General features: G+C 38.6%; 2 protein-coding genes across 2 annotated transcripts; both read left to right on the forward strand.

Annotated features, from left to right (window-relative positions):
* The first annotated feature begins 117 nt into the window (after positions 1 to 117).
* On the forward strand, positions 118 to 13,865 carry LOC104113752 (uncharacterized). Its single transcript, XM_009624020.4, has 4 exons — positions 118 to 276; positions 1,550 to 1,639; positions 12,706 to 12,973; positions 13,279 to 13,865. Exons 1-4 carry the CDS (start codon positions 234 to 236, stop codon positions 13,649 to 13,651), a joined length of 774 nt encoding a protein of 257 aa, XP_009622315.1. The 5' UTR covers positions 118 to 233; the 3' UTR covers positions 13,652 to 13,865.
* Positions 13,866 to 15,173: 1,308 nt separating this feature from the next.
* Positions 15,174 to 19,973, forward strand: LOC104113753 (uncharacterized protein At2g38710). Its single transcript, XM_009624021.4, has 5 exons — positions 15,174 to 15,563; positions 17,811 to 17,930; positions 18,511 to 18,625; positions 19,281 to 19,374; positions 19,494 to 19,973. Exons 1-5 carry the CDS (start codon positions 15,460 to 15,462, stop codon positions 19,688 to 19,690), a joined length of 630 nt encoding a protein of 209 aa, XP_009622316.1. The 5' UTR covers positions 15,174 to 15,459; the 3' UTR covers positions 19,691 to 19,973.
* The last annotated feature ends 457 nt before the right edge of the window (positions 19,974 to 20,430 follow it).

Consider the following 20,430-nt stretch of genomic DNA (forward strand, 5'->3'; position numbering starts at 1 on the left):
AAAAAATAAAAAGACATAAATGCGTGTTTTAGAGTGCATAGGCTATGACTTATAAATCGCATCTAATAATTGCGACTTATAAATCGCATCTAATAATTGCGACTTATAAATAGCATCTAATATTGTGGTCGACCTTCGGCGAAACAGCCAGTATCCTATTTTCCTCCTCAGTACCTCGGTTTTTGGATTTATTCCTGCAATTGAAATCCAAGGTTAGAAGAAAGGGGCAAAAGATGTATCATCCAACTAGAGGTGGCGTTCGCGGTGGACGAGATCGTAAGCTTTCATTTCCCTCTCTTTCCCATCTCTCGTAATATTGGGTTTCCCCTTTAATTGTGAGTCTAATTTCCTTTCATGGCTTATCGGGTCAATAATTGGGAAAAATCACCCCTTCCTACAAAAAATGAGTCTTCTTATTGTGTGTTGAATTTGAAATTAGCAGTTAAATGAGAAGGCTTATTCGAGAAATCTTAAATCGTGGAATTATATTATGTAGATTTATTGTCGTGATAAACAAAACCAGATTTTCGCCCAGCACTCAAAAGTAGGATTAGAATGGAAAACTTTTAGGAGTTATAAACAACTATTACTAATTTTTTTATGACAAGTGGTGTCTGAGCCAGCTTGTCAGGTAGCTACTACCTCCCACTAGTTATCGGTCTTAGGCGGATGGAAAGAAATTTCTAGTAGTATTTTTTGTCTCCCCCGGGATTTGAACCTGAGACCTCATGGTTCAACAACAACAATTACGATGACTATGCTTCAATCCAAGGACTAGGACTCTAGGGTTTAAAATTCAGGTTTTCTAGCTTGGTGGGTTATACATCAGGTCTAGGACTCTAGGGTTTAAAAGTATAAAGGATATGGGTTTGTGATCTAGGAAGTAGGAATATTGTGTAAAGGGTTACTTGACCGAATAAAGCAGAGAGTTGCCGCAATCATTCTCTTTCTTTTATTTTTGGGTGATAGGCAGAGGAGGTGGTGTTCAATGCATGTTTGTTTTCTGATAATTTGATGTCTGTATATTTTAAGTCCATGTTTCAATTTGTTAGATTCGGAAGTTTTCTTGTACGTGCTGCTTGTATGGGGTGAATCATGTATGTGCTACAAGAAATTAGTTGCTATCTATTGATGCAGCTAGATCTGGTCAGCTATCTTGGTGTCCAGTCCTGCTTGTCATACATATTTTTTCTGCCTTTTTACATTTTCCCTTATCTGAATGTTGCTCCTTTTTTTGGGGTTCTGCCTTACTAATCCAACTCTCTGCAACAAAAAATGAGGAGATAGATACACGGATGTGAGGATCAGTATATCTAAGCTCTTCCTAGAGTCATGAGTTTCGAGTAATGATCATACTTACCTTTTATCAGGAAAAAAATTGAATTTTGAGAGTTATGATGCTATCTAGTTCAGACACGCTTAATGAAGTCTTTTTGTAGATGGCATAGGTTGTTCTTGCATAAAATTATCTTGTTTTTGGAGAATCAAACTGTTATGCCTATGTCCTATTATGTAGTGTTCCTAATGTATAATTTCTTTGCTGCAACAGAATTTAGCTGGGATGATGTGAAGGTCGATAAACATCGAGAAAATTATATAGGTCATAGTATCAAAGCACCGGTTGGGAGATGGCAGAAAGGTATTTATTCTTGTTCTCGTAGTATATCACAACTGCAATTGCTGGAAATTAGTCGATAAGAACCATATTGCTTGTGCTGTTTTCCCTAAGATATGTGCTAATTGCATTAGTAGTTTGTGCCCATTGTAAATAAAAGAATGGTACCTAACTACATTTTTTTGATTTTGCACCGGGTGTCCGAGTCTCTTTGAGCCCCGACTAATCCCGGGGGTGCACAGGCCCTCGGCAAGGAGTTTCCCGCAAGTGCACCACGGTTAATTCAGGTTTTACCCAGTCCGATGGCCCTCAGAAATTGTTTGCACCCAGTGGGTTTCGAACTTGAGACCTTGAAAGGGAGCAAACCCCAAGGCTCAAGTCAATTGCCACCAGGCCAACCCCCGAGGGTTGTACCTAACTACATATGTTGATCCCTATGTATAAGAGCTTCTCTCTCTCTCTTTTTTCTTTCTCTTTTTTCTTTTTTTCTTAATTATGAATTTTCTTCTTCTTCTACTTAGAAAACTGGCTAAACAAAATTATTTTTCTTCTGAAGATTGTAGATATGAAAAAAGGTAATATCAGTGTTTTTGAGAGCGAGAAACGCAAAAAAGCGATAGGGGCTCGCCTCGCTTCAAAAAGCGAAGCGCACGCTTCATTGAAGTGAAGCGCAATTCTTAAAAAACATAATGTAAACCTTGCAACGAGACAATAAAAGTAATCAAAAAGTTCAATTTAAAAGCTTAAAAGTATGTACCACAAAACTCGATAAACCATAGGACAAGCAAAATCAAAACCACTAAATTACTAGAATCAACATCTTATTCTTCTACTCTTCTTGTTCTTCTTCAAGATTGTCAAAATCTTGAATTCCTCTATTATCTTCATATTGCTCGTCATCTTCTTCTTCCCCCTCCTCTTCCTCTTCATGATCCATTTCATCTTCATCAATTAGGGATCGACTTGTAATAGCTAAACTTTTTCCCTTCCTGTTCGAGCTTGAACTTGAAGTATTCCCCCTTAAACCATAAGGATTCTCCCCAACTCCACTAACCTCCGCAATATCACCCCAAGTGAAATTAGAGTCGCCTTCAAATACTTCTTCATCTTCACAATTTTCGGGGACTCCGGTTAGCCACTCATTAGCCTCATCAATATTATCCAAAAGAATTAGATCAATTAGATTGCGGTGGTTGTAGCGACGCCTCAATGCTCTATTGTATTTTATGAACACTAGAGTATTGATGGGGGAGTCTCAGATTAAGCAGAGATGACAGACGTACTTTCATGGTCTTCTAAATGAGGAGGGGGACCGAGATATAGTGCTAGGGGATTTGGGGCATTCGGAGAGTCCCCGAGACTTTAGGTATTGCAGGCGCATTAAGGTGGAGGAGGTCGTGGGGGCTTTGCGTAAGATGAGTAGGGGTAGAGCGCCCGGGCCAGACGAAATTCCGGTTGAGTTTTGGAAGTGTGTGGGGTAGAGCAGGCTTGGAGTGGCTGACTGTGTTGTTCAATGCAATTTTTAGGATGAAGAGGATGCCGGATGAGTGGAGGTGCAGTACAATGGTACCGTTGTACAAGAACAAATGTGATATCCAGTGTTGTAACAATTATAGGGGTATCAAGTTACTAAGCCATACCATTAAAGTTTGGGAGAGGGTGGTGGAGGTGAGGGTGAGGAAGACGGTGTCTATATCCGACAACCAGTTTGGGTTCATGCCGGGTCGCTCAACTACAGAAGCTATCCACCTTATTAGGAGGTTGGTGGGACAGTACAGAGATAAGAAGAAGGATCTGCACATGGTGTTTATTGACTTGGAGAAAGCGTATGACAAGGTCCCTAGGGAGGTGCTCTGGAGATGTCTTGAGGCAAAGGGTGTGCCGATAGCTTACTGTAAGGCCCCGTAAAATTTTGCAAAAGAAAATAATGTTTCATGGTGCCGAATTGGTTTTACGTGTTGAGTATTATAGAAATTCTTCGCAGCGAGCTTGCAAGCCACGACTCGAACTTTTTGGGTTGAACAATGCACCGGAAAGTAAAGGAAAATTTTTGGCGGAAAAGTGCGTTTCTGCGGTTCATTATGCGACCGCAGAACCACTCTGCGGGCCGCATAATGGCCGCAAAAGTGAGGCAGGAGAGGGCTAGATTGGATGCAATTCTGCGGTCGACTATGCAACCGCATAACTGTTATGCGGGCCGCATAGTGACCGCAAACACAGACAGATTTTTGGTCGTTTTGGTCAGCAATTATGCGACCGATATGCGGTCCGCATACTGATTATGCGATCGCATATGCGATCGCTCGCAGAACCTGTTCCGGAGCTTCATTTTTTGGATTTTTTTAAAACCCGACCCTATTTCGTTAAATACACTCTTTGGGTCATTTTTGAGCTATAATCTGACATTTTAGAGTGAGAGAGAGTGCCCTAGAGTGAGAAGGTGTTCTTCAATAATTGTTCTTCAATTCTTGCTCAAGTTTTGGAAGATTAAGAAGGGAAACTCACTAGGTCTTCATCCTAGAGGTAAGATTCTACAACCTAACCCGTAATTTCGAAATTTTATGAAAATGGGTAATGAGCAAGATAATTTTTGGGCATGAGAGTTGTTTATTTTACATGCATGTGATATCAAGGGGTGTAGGAAGATTGTTGAACTAGGCATGGTAAAGATTGAGTTGTGGGATGATGGAATTCTCCATAAAAGGACTTTGAAACCTTATGCACACCTAGTGTTTGATAAAATACTCAAATGAGCTAGAACCATGATCATCGTCCTAATTTTGGTTCAACTTGTTATATTTCTACAATAGATTGAAGTTGCTAAGAATTCCAGAACATTTAGAGTGTAAGGAAGCTCAAGTGAGGTATGTTGGCTAAACTCTTCTTTGAGAATTGGAATTCCTATTATCCTTGTAAGTTGCAAGATGTTGATTACAAATCGAGTATTCCGATAAGTTTTGTAATAAAGATATATGTTCAATTCGTGTTTCAAATGCTCTTATCATATTGCATTATAAATTGAGGATATGTTCCAAACTATGGATTGTGTATCCACATGTTATAATTTCAAGTCGTGATTTATGTGAAAGTTATTATGCCAAGCTGTGTAAAGATTGTGATTGTGATACACCTCCACCCGTATATATTGGGGTGAGGCGGCATGACCGCTTTGTGTGGGGATTATGGTATAGAGATTGTGATTGTGATACACCTCCACTCGCATATATTGGGGTGAGGCGGCATGACCGCTTTGTGTAGGGATTATGGTATTGTGGGACTGCACCTCCACCCGCATACATTGGGGTGAGGCGGTACGACCGCTTTGTGTATAGTTTTGGTATTGTTGTGGCACAACCCTCCCCCCCCCCACACACACATATATATATATATATATATTGGGGTGAGGCGACATAACCGCTTTGTGTTGGTATTGGTATCGTTGATGCATTTCCATCCGCATACATTGGGGTGAGGCGGCATAGCCGCTTTGTGTTGGTATTGGTATCGTTGATGCATTTCCACCCGCATACATTGGGGTGAGGCGGTATAGCCGCTTTATGTAGGTTCTTGGTACTGTGGTTATACATCCACCCGCATACATTGGGGTGAGGCGGCGGGGCCGCTTGAGTAGAGTTGTGGTATTGTACTTACACCTCCACATGCATACATCGGGTGAGGCGGCGGGAATCTCTTTGCGTGAAGATGGTTACAGAGGATCTCATCTTAAATCATATATATGATATTGATAGCTCTTAATAAGCTTGCTCTTGTTTAAACGGTTAGCTATATCATGCTATTGTCGTGTCGCCCTGATTCATCATATTCATATTGTATTTTTAAATTCTTAAATTGGTGTTTGGTTTTCATACTAGACTATTCGACGGTACTAACGTCCCTTTTGTCGGGGGCGCTGCATCTTTAAATGGATGCAGGTGGTTCCACAACAGGAGATATTGAGCAGTGATAACAGTACACCTTCTTCCCAGCTGACTTGGTGAGCCCCACTTCATTCCGGGGTCATGTATCTTTTGTTCTTTGTGTATTCTGTTTGAGGTATAGTCGGGGCTTTGTTGTCGGCTTCATCATTGTGCTCATCTTTATCTATAGAGGCTCCGTAGACATAGTGTGGGTTGTGTATTGGTGTTGGGAAAGACAAACTATGTTATGTTGTGGTTGTATTACTTGTCCCATTTGAGACTTTAAAAATGATGAAAACTATTGGTAATGAATTGGTATTTTAGACATGATCACGTTTTTGTCTAATTAATGAAAATATGTATTATCTTCATTCGTGGATGAGTTTGGGTAGAAGGAAGTCTAACAGGCTTGCTCGGTCGGTTCACTCGGTTTAGCGCCAGTCGTGCTCCTCGGTTTTGGGGCGTGACACTTATATCAGAGTGATCAAGGACATGTATGATGGAGCTAAGACTAAGGTTAGGACTGTGTGAGGCGACTCAGAGCATTTTCCGGTTGTTATGGGGTTACACCAAGGCTCTGCGCTTAGCCCGTTCTTATTTGCCTTGGTGATGGATGCACTGACACACCATATTTAAAGGGATGTGCCATGGTGTTTGTTATTTGCTGATGACATAGTTCTAATTGCTGAGACGTGAGACGGTGTTAACGAGCGGTTGGAGGTTTGGAGCCAGGCCCTCGAGTCTAAGGGTTTCAAGTTGAGTAGGTCTAAAACAGAGTACCTAGAGTGCAAGTTCAGCGCTGAGTCGAGGGTAGTAGGCAGGGACGTGAGGCTTGGATCACAGGTCATCCCCAAGAGAGGTAGTTTCAAGTACCTTGGGTCGGTTATTCAGGCGAACAGAGAGATCGACGAGGACGTCACTAACTTTATAGGGGCGGGCTGGCTGAAATGGAGGCTAGCATCTAGAGTCTTGTGTGACAAGAAAGTGCCACCGATACTCAAAGATAAGTTTTATAGAGCTGTGGTTAGACCGGCCATGTTGTATGGGGCAGAGTGTTGGCCGGTTAAGAACTCTCATATCCAGAAGATGAAGGTAGCAGAGATGAGGATGTTGAGGTGGATGTGCGGGCACACTAGGATGAATAAGATTAGGAATTAAGTTATTCGGGAGAAGGTTGGCGTGGCCCCTGTGGATGACAAGATGAGGGAAACGAGGCTCAAATGGTTCGAACACGTGCGGAGGAGAAGCCTTGATGCTCCGGTGAGGAGGTGTGAGCGGTTGGCTGTGGTGGGTACGAGAAGAGGTAGAGTGCGGCTTAAGAAGTATTGGGGAGAGGTGATCAGGCAAGACATGGCACGACTGCGGATTTCCGAGGACATGGCCCTTGATAAGAAAGTCTAGAGGTCAAGCATTAGGGTTGTAGGCTAAGGGGTAGTCGAGCTTTTCCTACTTCATACCAGGGGTGAGGCGGGGTTGGATAGGGTTGATCTTAGACGGCTTGTGGTTAATATTGAGTCCATACTATCCTTTCTGTTTTTCTTAGCCCCGGGCCTAATTACTGGTTACTGTTATTGCATGCTATCTATTTTTTGGTTTTTATGCTTCTGTTACTATTTCTACGGTTTCTGCTGACGTTACTGATGAATTGTCTCTTCTTGTTTTATTCCCGTTTTCCTGAGTCGAGGGTCTATCGGAAACAACATCTCTGCCCCATCGGGGTAGGGGTAAGGTTTGTGTATACACTACCCTCCCCAAACCCCATTTTGTGGGATTTTACTGGGTTGTTGTTGTTGTTGTTGAACACTAGATTATGGAGGCGCTTCAAGGTTAGTCAATTTCTTTGTATGAATCTGCGAACAAGATGTGTCAACTAATTAGTAGGAGTTAGAACAATTGAGATATAATTTACTTTATCTCAAAACATGAAATCATTCTTTTTAGTTCTCACGTATTCAAAAATGCTCCAGTTCCTTTCACATCCAGATGAACTACAAGTTAAACTTAGAACTTTGATGGCGAAAGTCTGTAAATCCGGAGTCTCTACACCATATTGGTCCCACCACTCAACTATAAAAGTGAATAAAAAATATTCAAGAGTTAATAAGTATAAAAAATACATTAAAAGTTAGAGCTATAAAATATAGAAGCACTCGATCACCTGACGACTTCGTCTTTCTTTGTTTAATAGCCAGTCGCAGCTTAAAAAGTCCTTCTCCTGCTTATAAATAGCAAACAGATCTACTATCTTTTCTTGCAAGTCTTCATCTCGGGTCAACTTAATAACATGCTCATGGAATCCCTTCCACACTTCTTTAGCTAGTGAATTATTCTCATACTGATCATAAAAGAGTGACGGATTCAGAATAAGTCCAGCTGCATGCAAAGGTCGATGAAGTTGCTCCGTCCATCTTGAATCAATGATCTGAAAGACCTTTGCATATTTATGCTCATCAGTGAATGATGCTTGAGTAGCTTCCTTGGTCCTATCCATAACTTCATAGAGGTAGCCCATTGGTGGGTTTTGCTCCCCATCCACCTAACGGAGTACTCTAATCAAAGGGCCACCAATTTTAAGAGCATGAAGGACATTATTCCAAAAAGAATAAGAAAGAATAATGCGTGCATCTTCTTCCCCCCCCCCCCAGCTTCCTTTGCAAATTTACTCTTGTTCCATTCCTGTGAAATGAACAACTTTCTCAAATTGGCCTTTTGAAGTGGATACTATGCAAAGTCAAGAAAGCAGTGGCGAGCCTTGTCTTGCCTGGTTTCACCAAATGTTTTTGTTTGGTGAATCTTCTCATATTCAATAACAAGGGCCGCTGAGCAATATAAGAATGTACCCTAACGCCCTGGCCAAAAACTGTAGAGAAGGGTTTTTCCTTGAAAATGTTCCTGAATATTAAGTTGATGCGATGAGCCGCACATGGAGTCCAATCGACTCAAGAAACAAGCTTCCCTTGGGAGAATTCACCAACACATTAATAATCATTTTCCCGGTTGTTCCCGTCCACTTATCCATCATAATGGAGCATCCATACTTGTTCCACACAACTTTATGTTCCTTCACAATTTTATTGGTCTCCTCCACTTCCTTATTTGGATAAGGACCTCTGATTTCATGATAAGTGGGAGGCTCATTTCAGGTCCATATTGACCAACGACCTCAATAAAGTCTCCTAAAGTGTCAGTATAGTTGACACAATTGAAGGGGAACCCAACATCATAGACCCATCGTGCAAAAATTTTAACTCACGATCCCTTAAAATGTCCTTGGCAATTTTTTGCACATCTTTTCCACCACTCTTTGCTTCTGGCTTCTTTGGGAAATGACAATCTATAGGATCTTTAGTCCTACTCGTACCCGTCGATCCATGACTTGAAGAGATTGCATCTCTTCCCCGTTTTGTTGGAAGTGACAAACCTTCACCTTCTTCCATATCATCATCATCATCATTATCATCATCAAGATTAATCACAAATGGTTGATGACTCATTTGATTTTTTTGCTCCTTCCTGCTCTCAACAAATTTCTTTATTTCCTCCTTCACCTTCGGTGGGCATTTCGGACTACTTGTGACGTTTCTATCGCCACCAATAAGATGAAATTTAAAGCAATAAATTCCTCCCGTTGTAATCTTGTTACAAAACTTGCATATAACTTTTGTACTATTCTTCTCATTAACTTTATCGTTATATTGCCAAGCCGGGTCTTTCTCTTTCGAACTTTGGGACATTTTTAATTCCTATTAAGATATAATAAAAAACATAATCAAATAAACTGAAAATATAATATATATATATATATATAATAAAAAAAATTATAAACTGAAATACACATAAAATTAATAAATAAAGGCTAAAATACTACTCCCTCTGTTCCAGTTTATGTGAACCTATTTCTTTTTTGGTCTGTTCCAAAAAGAATGACCTCTTTTTAAATTTGGAAACAATTTTGCTTAAACTTACAATTCTACCCTTAATGAGAAGCTTTTATAACCACACGAATACTCTGGGTCCCTTCTTGACTTGTTTAGGACCACAAATTCCAAAAGTCTCATTTTTTCTTAAACCCCGTGCCCAGTCAAACAAGTTCACATAAATTGGAACGGAGGGAGTAAATAAGAAGAATAAAAGAAAAGAAAAAAACAGCGCCTGCCCTAGCCGTGCAGACGACTGGACGAGAAGAAGAAGAAAGAAGAGAGAAAAGGAGAAGAAAAAGATAGAAGAAAAAAAGAAAGAAAAATTACCTGGAGGTCTTTGGTCGTGGCTGGAATGGAACCCTAGCAGCAGCAGGCAACGTTCGATTTTGGGAAGAAGAGAAAGAAATGGTCTCTTTCACTTTGGGGTATGTTTTGTATAATAGAAAAATAGACCCAATTTTTCTTTTTAAAAAATATTGACCCCTCTGGACAGAAGCGATCGATTCTGCGCTTCTCGCTTCTGTGTCGTTTCGCGTTTCCTCGACTGGATCGCTTCTGCTGGTCGTGTCGCCTCGGGTAGGAAAAAGTGATGGCTGGTCGCTTCGCGTTGCTTCTCGCTTAAAGCGGCGAAGTGATGCTTTTTAAAACACTGGGTAATATATTCATGAATTATCACAGTACTTCATGTTGCTTTTTATTTGCTGCTGCAATTATTCTATTATCTACTATTACCTTACAATGGACCATAAGTGATAGATTTTGCAGGAACTTCCTATTGTATGTTGTATTGAGTTTTTGATCGATTAGTCTAGTTTTGTAGTCAAGCATGTAATAGAAATGCTAAGGGAAGTATACTTTAGAATAAAGAACTCATACCAAATATATCAATGTTATAAAGATTATGTACAAAGGAGCAATCAAAGGTGTGTGAACAGTAGGAGGAGATATATAAGAGTTTAGTAATTTTTTTAAAATAGGTAAGGAGTTGAGTATAATGGTGGGTTTACACCAAGGGTCTTCTGTGAGCTTGAATTTAATTAAAGTATTAAACTAATGTTGGATGAGATAAACAATAATTTTTAGGATGATGTTCGATGGTGCATGTACCTGCTGATGATATTGTCAATTGAAGACTAATGAAACGAAAAAATGGAGCTGTGAAGAAGCACTTTAGAGATTTGAGGATTTTCAGATAAGTAGAAATGAGATAGAATATATGCTCGGGAAGTGTAACCCTCTTAAGAATGAAGCTAAAGTGATATTAAGTCGAGATTGTAGTACCTAAATGCAAACAATTCAAATATCTAGGCTGTCTTTTAAGAGAATGACATGATAGATGAAGATAAACATTGAACTGAAATATAATGATTGAAATGGAAGAGTGCTATCAAGTGATTTCGGAGTTAGGGATGGCAATTGGGCAGGGCAGGGCAAGCTGTGACCTGCTAAGCTTTTGACCTGCTAAGCTAAGCTTTTGACCTGCTAAGCTTTTGACCTGCCTTTCCCTACCCTGTTTAGACTCTCCTTCAAAATTTTCATTTTTTTTTTTTTTTTTGGTTTTGCAATATTCTATTCAAGTTTTTATAACTTTTTGACCTTTTTAATGAAGCTACAACTGCTTGCCTATCCCTGCAGGTCTGCCCTGCCCTATTTAAAATTTTCTAAAAACGTATTTTGACCTGCCAAACCCTGCCCCGCCCCGCCCTGCCCCATTAAAGCCCTGCCCTGCCCTACTTTTCTGCCCCATTGCCATCCCTATTCGGAGTCCTATGTGATAAGTAAATACTAAATACCTAATAAAGTGAAAGGAAGTTCTAAAAAAGTTTTCAGATTAGCAATATCGTATAGGAGTGAATATTGGGCTATAAGGCTTATCAACATCTTGAACCGATTTAAAAAAAGGGCTATCAACAGTTTGAATGATGTTGAAATTACGAATGTTTGGATGGTTGTCCAACTATACAAGATTGAAAAAGATTAGAGATGATCACATCAACGGAGGGTGCAAGTAGCACATATAATAAATAACTGAAATACCCTAGTTGAAAAAAGGAATAAACTGAAAGAGGCCTTCAATTACGTTGAGGAAATTTTATTAGAAGACCTTATCCCTTGGAATCAGTGCGTATTTAGCCAAGAAAAGCACATAACGGTAGTAAAAGATTCATATAGGCGACGAGAACTAGTTGGAATTAAGACTTGCTGGTTGTTGTTGCTTACATTAGGTCATGTGATTTCTAGTTTTATTCTGGTTAGAGACTTGTATTTGCGTGTAAGGTAACTGTGAAAGTTAGAGAATCTCTAGCTTTAGGTAACTCCGAAGTTGCCTTAAAAGACAATTATGTACTGAAAAATGAAACAAAATTTAATGGAGTTCAATAGATTAAAAAAATTCTTATAGTGAGCGACAACTAGTTAATGATTGAGGCATAGTTGATTGATTTGCCTTGTTGGTTGTCGGAGGAGTGAGATATAGATGGCTCAGTCCCAAACAAGTTGTAGTCGGCTATATGAATCCTCATTAATCATGTTTCTCCATTTAAACTCATCTAAGGTCAATATTATGCGAGATACAAATAATAACAAAAATATATTTGAAATTCTCTATATTTTCTACTGACGTATAAATCTTGTCAAGGCTAAAAGACTCCTAGAAAGCATAGGACCTAAAGTGATGTACTAATGACTAAAATATATCCCAACTAATTTGTATTACCTATATAGATCATCTTCTTCCATCATACCCTACCTTTGGCTAATTATGCATAGATTCCAAGAGATTGTAGGTCTTTCGAAACAACTTCCTTCCATGTGATTTGAGGTCTACCCCGTTCCCTTCTAACACTTACATTTCGCACTGAAGACTCGGTGCATCTGGAGGTAGACGTAGGACATAGACAAACAATCTCAAGTGTCCTCTCATTTATCCTTGATGTGTGCTAATTGCACCTTCTGGTGGATGTGGTCATTTTTATCTTGTCTAATATTGTATTGTCGGAGGAGATTATTCTGCCCTGCTTTGTATACTGCAATTATCTTGCTAAGTCTCAGTAGATGCATGTTTGGACAAAGCTAGCCGATATAGATTTGAAGTTATAAATAACATGTTGGATTCATGAGGTACTAAATGAATATTTTATTTGGAATCCCTAGTGCTTTTTTACTGAGAAAAGCTGGGGTAAGTTGCACTGGACATTTTATTTCTTCATTACATATTTTACATCTTGTTATGGTGTTTTCTCCCTCTGTGCAGGGAAAGATCTTCATTGGTACACCCGCGATAAGAAATCCCAGGAAAAGGATATGGAGGCAGCAAAAGAAGAAATACGGAGGATTAAAGAAGAGGAGGAGCAGGCAATGAGGGAGGCACTGGGCTTAGCTCCTAAGCGTGCCACACGTCCTCAAGGTACTCGGCTAGATAAACATGAGTTTTCTGAACTTGTGAAGAGAGGTTCAACTGCAGAAGACTTGGGAGCAGGCCATTCTGAAGCAGCTCGGGTAGATGGTCTTGGTTTCTCAAAGTAAGTATTGGTTTCACTAGCATTGAAAGTTCTCTTTAGATTTTTGTGATTCTTATCAGTCATTTTATTTCCTATGTTGTGCGTTATGCACTATTTTTCTGCCTGCCATTTAGCCTTTTTCTTATGGATAAATTATCTCTGAACTTCATTGCTAGGTGAGGAACGGTGGCTCGACTTTAAAGATGAAGGTCCAAGAGTTATTAAATTAAGATTTAAAGAAAATAATAAAGGACAGAACTGTATGGATTTTGTTTCATCTTTATTTTGTGCGGGTGCCTTATCATGTTTGCTAACGCATTCTGCAGATTGCCCAAACCTTGGGAACAGCCAAGTTCACCATCGGCTTTTCCATCTGATCCGATAAATGAGCCTGTAGAAAAGATTAATGTGAGTGTAACTGTTGCTGCACCCCTACAGAATGAAGAAGAGTCAGAGGATGAAAGGAGCCAAAAGAAGAGGAGGCGAGAAGAGAAGAGACGGGAAAAAGATGAAAGGAGAGAGAAGCGACACTTGCAGGATACAGATGATAAGAGGAAACAGTCCCGCGATTCAGATGACAGGAGGAAACATTCCCGCGATTCAGACAATAAGAGGAAGCATACCCGAGATTCAGATGACAGGAGGAAACACAAGAAAGACAAGGAGAAGAGAAGAAGACATGATTCGGATTCGGATTAACTTGAATAATCCTTGTACTTATTGTGTGCTACGACCATTTACTTTTAACAATTACGTTCTGGATATTTGTGTTGGATACAATTAAGTACCTTTCTTTTACTGCGTACATCTCACGAAAAAGAATGAAGCTATTTAGTTTCTAGCGGTGACGTAAAATGTACCATAGAGAACTCTTTTGCCTGCTTTCTTCTACAAACAGGGGTATATTTCAGTATCTCATGTCTTTTTTCTACTGTTGCCGAAAATGAAGAAAACACTTGCCAATAATTTTCAAGGAACCAACAAATCTAATACGATTGTGCGCCTGTTTGGTAAGTTAGGACTTTTTGGTTGGACTTGCCAATATTCAGCTTTTTCACAAAGTAAGCCCGTGCTACATTCAATATACATTTCATAGTATATATATGTAGTGAAAAGGACTCAAAGGTCATCCCTAATGTGATGTTTAGTAGAAGGTCGCTACTTCTCCTTTATTTTCGACCAACTACTTTCTCTTCTTAAACAGCCTGTATCCTCCACACCTAATCAGCACTTGATAGATTATCAAGTGTAAGCGATCTTAGTTATTCGTAGGGGTTCGACTTGTTAACTAGTTTTTGTTTAGTTATGTTGTTATACATCTCATGTGGATCCAACTTTCAACCTTTCTCTCCGCTCCTGATTGAATACATCTGTCATCATCATGGATATAGATCAAACTTCTACTATAGTTAACCTTTTTAGTTCACATGACAACAAAGGTGATATAAAAATTTAAAATTATAGGACATTTTATGCTTAACGTAAAATCTTAAGGACGGAATCAGTTCTATGCTCGAGTACATCTAGGTTTTTCAACTACTTAATTTCAATTGTCTACCATGACACTATTGCGTGCAATAAACGATTGATACAATAACCAATAGTTTAATATTCAAACCAAGGATTTATAAGAATTTTGTAACACCTAAGGATGAGGGGATTATATTTATACGAACTAAATCTAAGATTCTAGATCTTTGGTCGACCAGGATGGAAGTTGAAACGAAACTTGTGTCTTATTTTTTCTCAATGCGTCCTATAGCTTTTTCGCAGAATGCAACTGAATCGGATGCCTAAACTGTGGGTAAGTTTGAACAAATCATTGCAACAACAATAACAATAAATCTAGTATAATTTTAGAAATAAAATTTGAGAAGGATAGTAAATATGTAGATTTTATCTACCTCGTGAGAATAGATAGACATGTTTCAATAAATATTGAACGTTTTATTGGACAACATTATTAATGTCTAAATGAGGGACTAAAACTCGGAAATTGTCATGTTGCTTTCATGTCTTTTGTCACGCAACTTAAATGCAACAATATAATAATTTCCAGCAATCGAGGGACATTTTTAGCTTTTCTCTAGAAGGTTGGTCCATGACATGACATTAATGCAAAAAAATAATTTGAGTACAATTAATTATATTTGGATTTAAGAACATACTAATTATTTTATTTGGAGTAAGAAAAACAAAAAGGAAAAAGCCAAGTAATATTGGCTTTTCCACTACTCTAAATAATTCTTGGGAACCATTAAAGCAAAAACTCAAAAAGAGCCAAAGGGGAAAAGGAAGGAGAATACTCTAAAGGCTCTTTCTTTTTATTCTGCACTCAATTCTGCTTAAGATTTATTAAATCTATATAGCACATAGAAAAAGGGGAAAACCCTTTATTTATTTGACTCAAATTGATAGCAGTTGATCCATTGATTGTTAACTGATTGATTGAAATATCCGTTCTTGTTTCGGGTTGAAATTTGATTTGAATTTAACAAGAGAAAAAAATGGTGTCAGCAAATAAGGAAATGGTTGTTTACTGCTTTGATACATTGGTGGCTCACTACAACAAGGAACAACCTCCTCCTGCTACTTTTGATGAGGGTGAACAGTATGTTACTTTTCTCTTTTCCCCTTTTCTTTTAGCCTAAAAATAGAGACACCCACATCTCTATTCTTGCAAATTTTACTCCTTTTTTATTTTTTAATACATGGGGGATTTTGAATTTTAATATACATGCTATGTGTAAAAATATCTTTACTATCCTTTTGGGATATAGAGTATGTGGAAAATAAACAACCTTGTACCTGGGTATGTGCAATTTCTCTATTTGAAGATTTGAATGAATTAGATTGTTTTGTGAAAGTTGCTTAGTTGAGTGTTTTACTGTGTTTACATTCTTGGTTGCATGGTGGGTCAATGCGATTTCAATCCCTTTGTGTTTTTAATCTGGAAAATTGCTCCTTTATTTTGTTTTTTAACGCCAATTGCAAATGATGTGCTTTCAAGATGTGAATTTTCTTTTAGTGATTAAAAAGATGTGATTTCTTACTTTTATTGAACGGGGAGCCTTGGAACAACAATTACCTATACGTTACGGGTTTGCGCTGTAGAAGCGACCACTGATACTTGCATTAGGACAGACTGTCTATATGTCATCCTTTGGGTGCGGCCCTTCCCTAGACCCTGCGTGAATAGCGGATGTTTTGTGTACCGGGCTGCCATATTGATAAAAAAAGGCAGAATAGCCTAGTAGATCCTTGTACTTGTTCTGATTTGTCATCCCGGTCCCTGTATTCCATGAAGTTTCATCTGTACACTTCTAGCTGTTAAAACACACTATTTTAAACCCTTTGGTCCTGCGTGTTGCTCAATCACGCTAATATTAATATCCACATCAAATAAAATATCATTTTTTTAGTCTTACAAAAAAAAGGCAAAATGGCCACCATTTCACCTTCTTCACCTTCCAATACCACTGTAATACGTTCAGACCTTCCCCATTAAAACCTCACCATTGAACAACTACAACTGAGATTCTAGCAAACATCAAAAACTTTTTTCCCCTATCTCTACTTCATTAGAAACAAAGAATAAAAATGGGGATTTGTGAATATCCGCTATAATTTTTTGAGGGATTAAAAGTGGAAGAGGAAACAATTGAAGTTGCCGTCACTATAAAATCCAATAATTTTCACAAACCAAGCAAGATTTGGGCACCCACACGCCATTATAAATCAGATTCGGGCACCCGTTTTAGTATTTCTCTTCCGATTTGATTGAACTACTAGGGTTGTTTTATTTTCTATTACAAAGGTGTGATACGGAAGAAAAAATTATGGTGGTCATCGGTGGTCTCCACGCCGGTGATGGTTCGAACTTTTTCGGTGTGTTCTTCGCCCTAGATGGTTCGAAGGTTTCAGCTATAACCAGTGATGGATTTTCGACTAGCTCCGATGATATTCCTAATTTTGGATGGAGTTCCTGTTGAGAACTTACGATTATTCTAACAATTTTGCCTATGAAAATTATGATGATTTTCTATCTTTAATTCTGATGAAAAGAAGAAATTATGGCAATGGCAGCAACGAAGAGAACCATGGGTTCTTCGCTGGTCTTATATTTTTCTTTTTTTCTTTTTTCTCTTATTTTAGTCATTTTTTGCCGAATCCTTGTATTCAAGCTCTTTCTGCACGTGTGTACCAGTCGTTTTATCCACCTCAGCTTATTTATGCCACATAAGCTAGGCCAACGGTGTGTTTTAATAACTATAAGTGTCTAGATGAAATTTTATGGAGTACAAGGACCGGGATGGCAAATCGAAACAACTACAGGAGTTTACTAGGCTATTCTGCCATAAAAAAAAGAAGTGATTTTTAACTTCTTAATTCCAATTGTGTCACTTGTAATTACTAAGTGTTAATTTTTGTTTTTTTGAGAATAGTTTTTACTAAGTGATAGCATTCTGAAAATGGCCTTTCTTTGCTTCGTATGTTTTTCAAATAGGATTTTTATGTAGGGAACTTCTTTTTCTACATATTGGAAGCTTCCTTTTCCATATAATTCCCCCTACTTGTAGTCTTTAATCTTCCTTATAATCTTTAAGGTTTGTGGCTCTCAAACTTGACCTATTAACTGTCTCTGTATACTGTCTTCACTGAGAATTGTTTTTAAGTCTAGTGTTGATAAGCTGCTTGTCAGTTTTGTACTGGGTAATGCTTTATTACTGTCCCTTTCGTAAACTAACCAAAATGCTAGCGTCATTGTTAGTCTTTCCTTTGAAACTTATAAAATGCCAAATCAATGCAAAGATTAATTTGGATGCTTTGTTCTCATGTGGCCCAAACTGCATTTCAGCCCATTATTTGTGACTTGGAAGAAAGCAGTGAATGGTGGGGAGCCTCGGTTGCGAGGATGCATTGGCACTCTGGAAGCTCGCTGCATTGTTAATGGTTTTAGGGATTATGCTCTAACAAGGTAAATTATAAGTGAAGTTATATCTGAGGAGCTGTCTTCTTACTTTTCGCAATTTTATTTCATGTTCTTTAGCTAATAGGGAGGAATTAGATTAAGATAATTGAGCTTCATTTTGTGATAAGAATTTCTTGCATGAGTGTGGTTATCACTGGCAGAAGGATTATATGCTTGTTAGGCTTGGGTATGTTTCGAAAGAAAAATTTATTTTAATTGATCGGACCCTTCTTGAGCTTCTGAAAGCAATCTGTTTGCGGACTAGCGTAGTACTTCAGCATGATTCAGTATGCGCTATAAAGGTCTTTTTTTATTTATTGGTTAGCAACTTAGCATGTGGTATAAAGATATTGGATCTGTGTACAGTTAAATCTTGAGATTATTGCACTTTAATCTCTTCAGATTTCACTGTTTCAGTACAAATGACGTTTTACATTTCATTCTCTTTCTCTTTGTTTGTTTCGAGACGTTAAATTTGTCACTCTTAGGTTCTTAAGTAAGTGATTTTGATCATGCCTACTTTAAAGCTTGTTATATCCTGTGACACTATATCTGTATTTATACTGATAGTTGAATTCATTTTCAGCGCCCTCAGGGACCGCCGTTTCCCCCCAATACAGGCTAAAGAGTTACCTACTTTACAGTGTACAGTTTCAATTCTAACTAATTATGAAACTGCAGCTAACTACCTAGATTGGGAGGTATTACTTTTGAACTTACTCTAATTCTTAAAGCAAAGTGGAAATGTACATGCTTGTATGCTTGACATGCATGTTTCTGTGATAGTGCATTGGCTTTGCGGAGAAAATTAATGAGCACCAAAAGATTTCAAATAAGAAGCAAATACTGCCGTAATTAGACTGCTAGATTGCACTTATGTGAATGGTGTTTAAACATTGCATGCATTTTTTAGTTTTTAAGACATTATATTGTTACTTGGATGAGATGACAGAACTAAGTTTCGTATGGATCTCGGTGCTCTTAGAGATTTGATACACAAGCATGCCGATCAAATATGTCTTTGAACTTGTATAAACACCCCAGACATGTAAATCGATGAAGCTCGGATCAAAGCTATCTTTTCCTCATTTGCTCCTTTGTGAGAATCCAGATTCTGAAATCAAATGTCGGAAGCCTTTTTACATTTTCAAAGTCTCCTATTGGTTTTTAGTTGAATTATCAGACATATGACTTCTATATGTTTTTGTGCATGGGTAAGGTGATCATGAGTTGCCAGTGCGTAAATCCTCATTATTGACAATATTATCTACCATCATTTCTTCCCAACTTGTGTTTCTCTCTTGTTGGCTGGTTGTACTAGTATTTTATTCTCATGAATGTAGTGGGTTTGTTCAGGTAGGTACGCATGGGATAATCATTGAATTCACTGACCCTAACTATAACACAAAGAGAAACGCCACATACCTACCTGAGGTCGCCGCTCATGAAGGTGATTTTCTTCTCCCTTCCCTATCACTGATGACGAATGTTGTTCGTCTTGTCAAGATTTTCTGGCGCTTTTTGGAACTGATTGAGCTGCAAAATGAACTCTCTGAATTTATTCTCCAGGGTGGACAGTGATAGAAGCAATTGACTCATTGATACGCAAAGCAGGTTACGATGGACCTATAACAGAATCACTGAGGAAACGAATCCGTTTAACTCGATACCAGAGCACATTATTTACTATGCACTACAGTGAATATGTGGCTTATGTGAAGAATACCCGAGGTCTCGCTCCAGCTATTAATGGTATGAAACCTTGAAAGTACGGATTGTTTGGAAGAACCTTCCTCTGCGACCAGTGGATTATTATGGTTGACTGGAAGATTGAACTCTTCTAAATTAATGGTTGGAATACTTTGTTATAAATTCCAACCTTCTCCAGTGATTGTTGTCACAATTGCCTTACATTGTTGTTCCAGACTGAGATTGAACTCATTTTCAGTGCCAAGTGCACGAAAAAATTCAAGTTTGACCGTTTCTCTTAAGAAGCTGCATTTGTGGTTAAGTGGTTATAGTATAATTGTCTGCTTTCTGTGCTTAAAATCTTATTCCAGTTGGCTATGTCCTTTAGATCTCTACTTAGTTGAGATACAATACTGAATATTTTCAAATCGAAGGGCGAAGGGGAGCCTTGGAACAACGGTAAAGTTGTCTGTATGACCTATAGGTCACTGGTTTGAGCCGTAGAATCAGCCACTAATGCTTGCATCATGGTACGTTGCCTACATCACACCTCTTTGAGGTGCAACCCTTCTCTGCACCCTGTGTTCACGCAAAATGCTCCGTGCCCCCCCCCCCCCCCACACACACACAGAGTCTTATTTGTCGTGCTGCTGGATGTTAGAGTGATGCTGTTTATTAGAGTAGCCATAATGTAGTTTGATAATTATAGTGGAAATTGAGGTAGATGGTGCATACTTAAGGAGCACAAAAATGAGCCTATGTATGAGCTACATGATGCTAAGGTTAAGTGGTATTAAAAGTATTAAGATTTTCATTG

Source organism: Nicotiana tomentosiformis, chromosome 5 (assembly GCF_000390325.3).
Source record: "Nicotiana tomentosiformis chromosome 5, ASM39032v3, whole genome shotgun sequence".
NCBI classification, from domain to species: domain Eukaryota; kingdom Viridiplantae; phylum Streptophyta; class Magnoliopsida; order Solanales; family Solanaceae; genus Nicotiana; species Nicotiana tomentosiformis.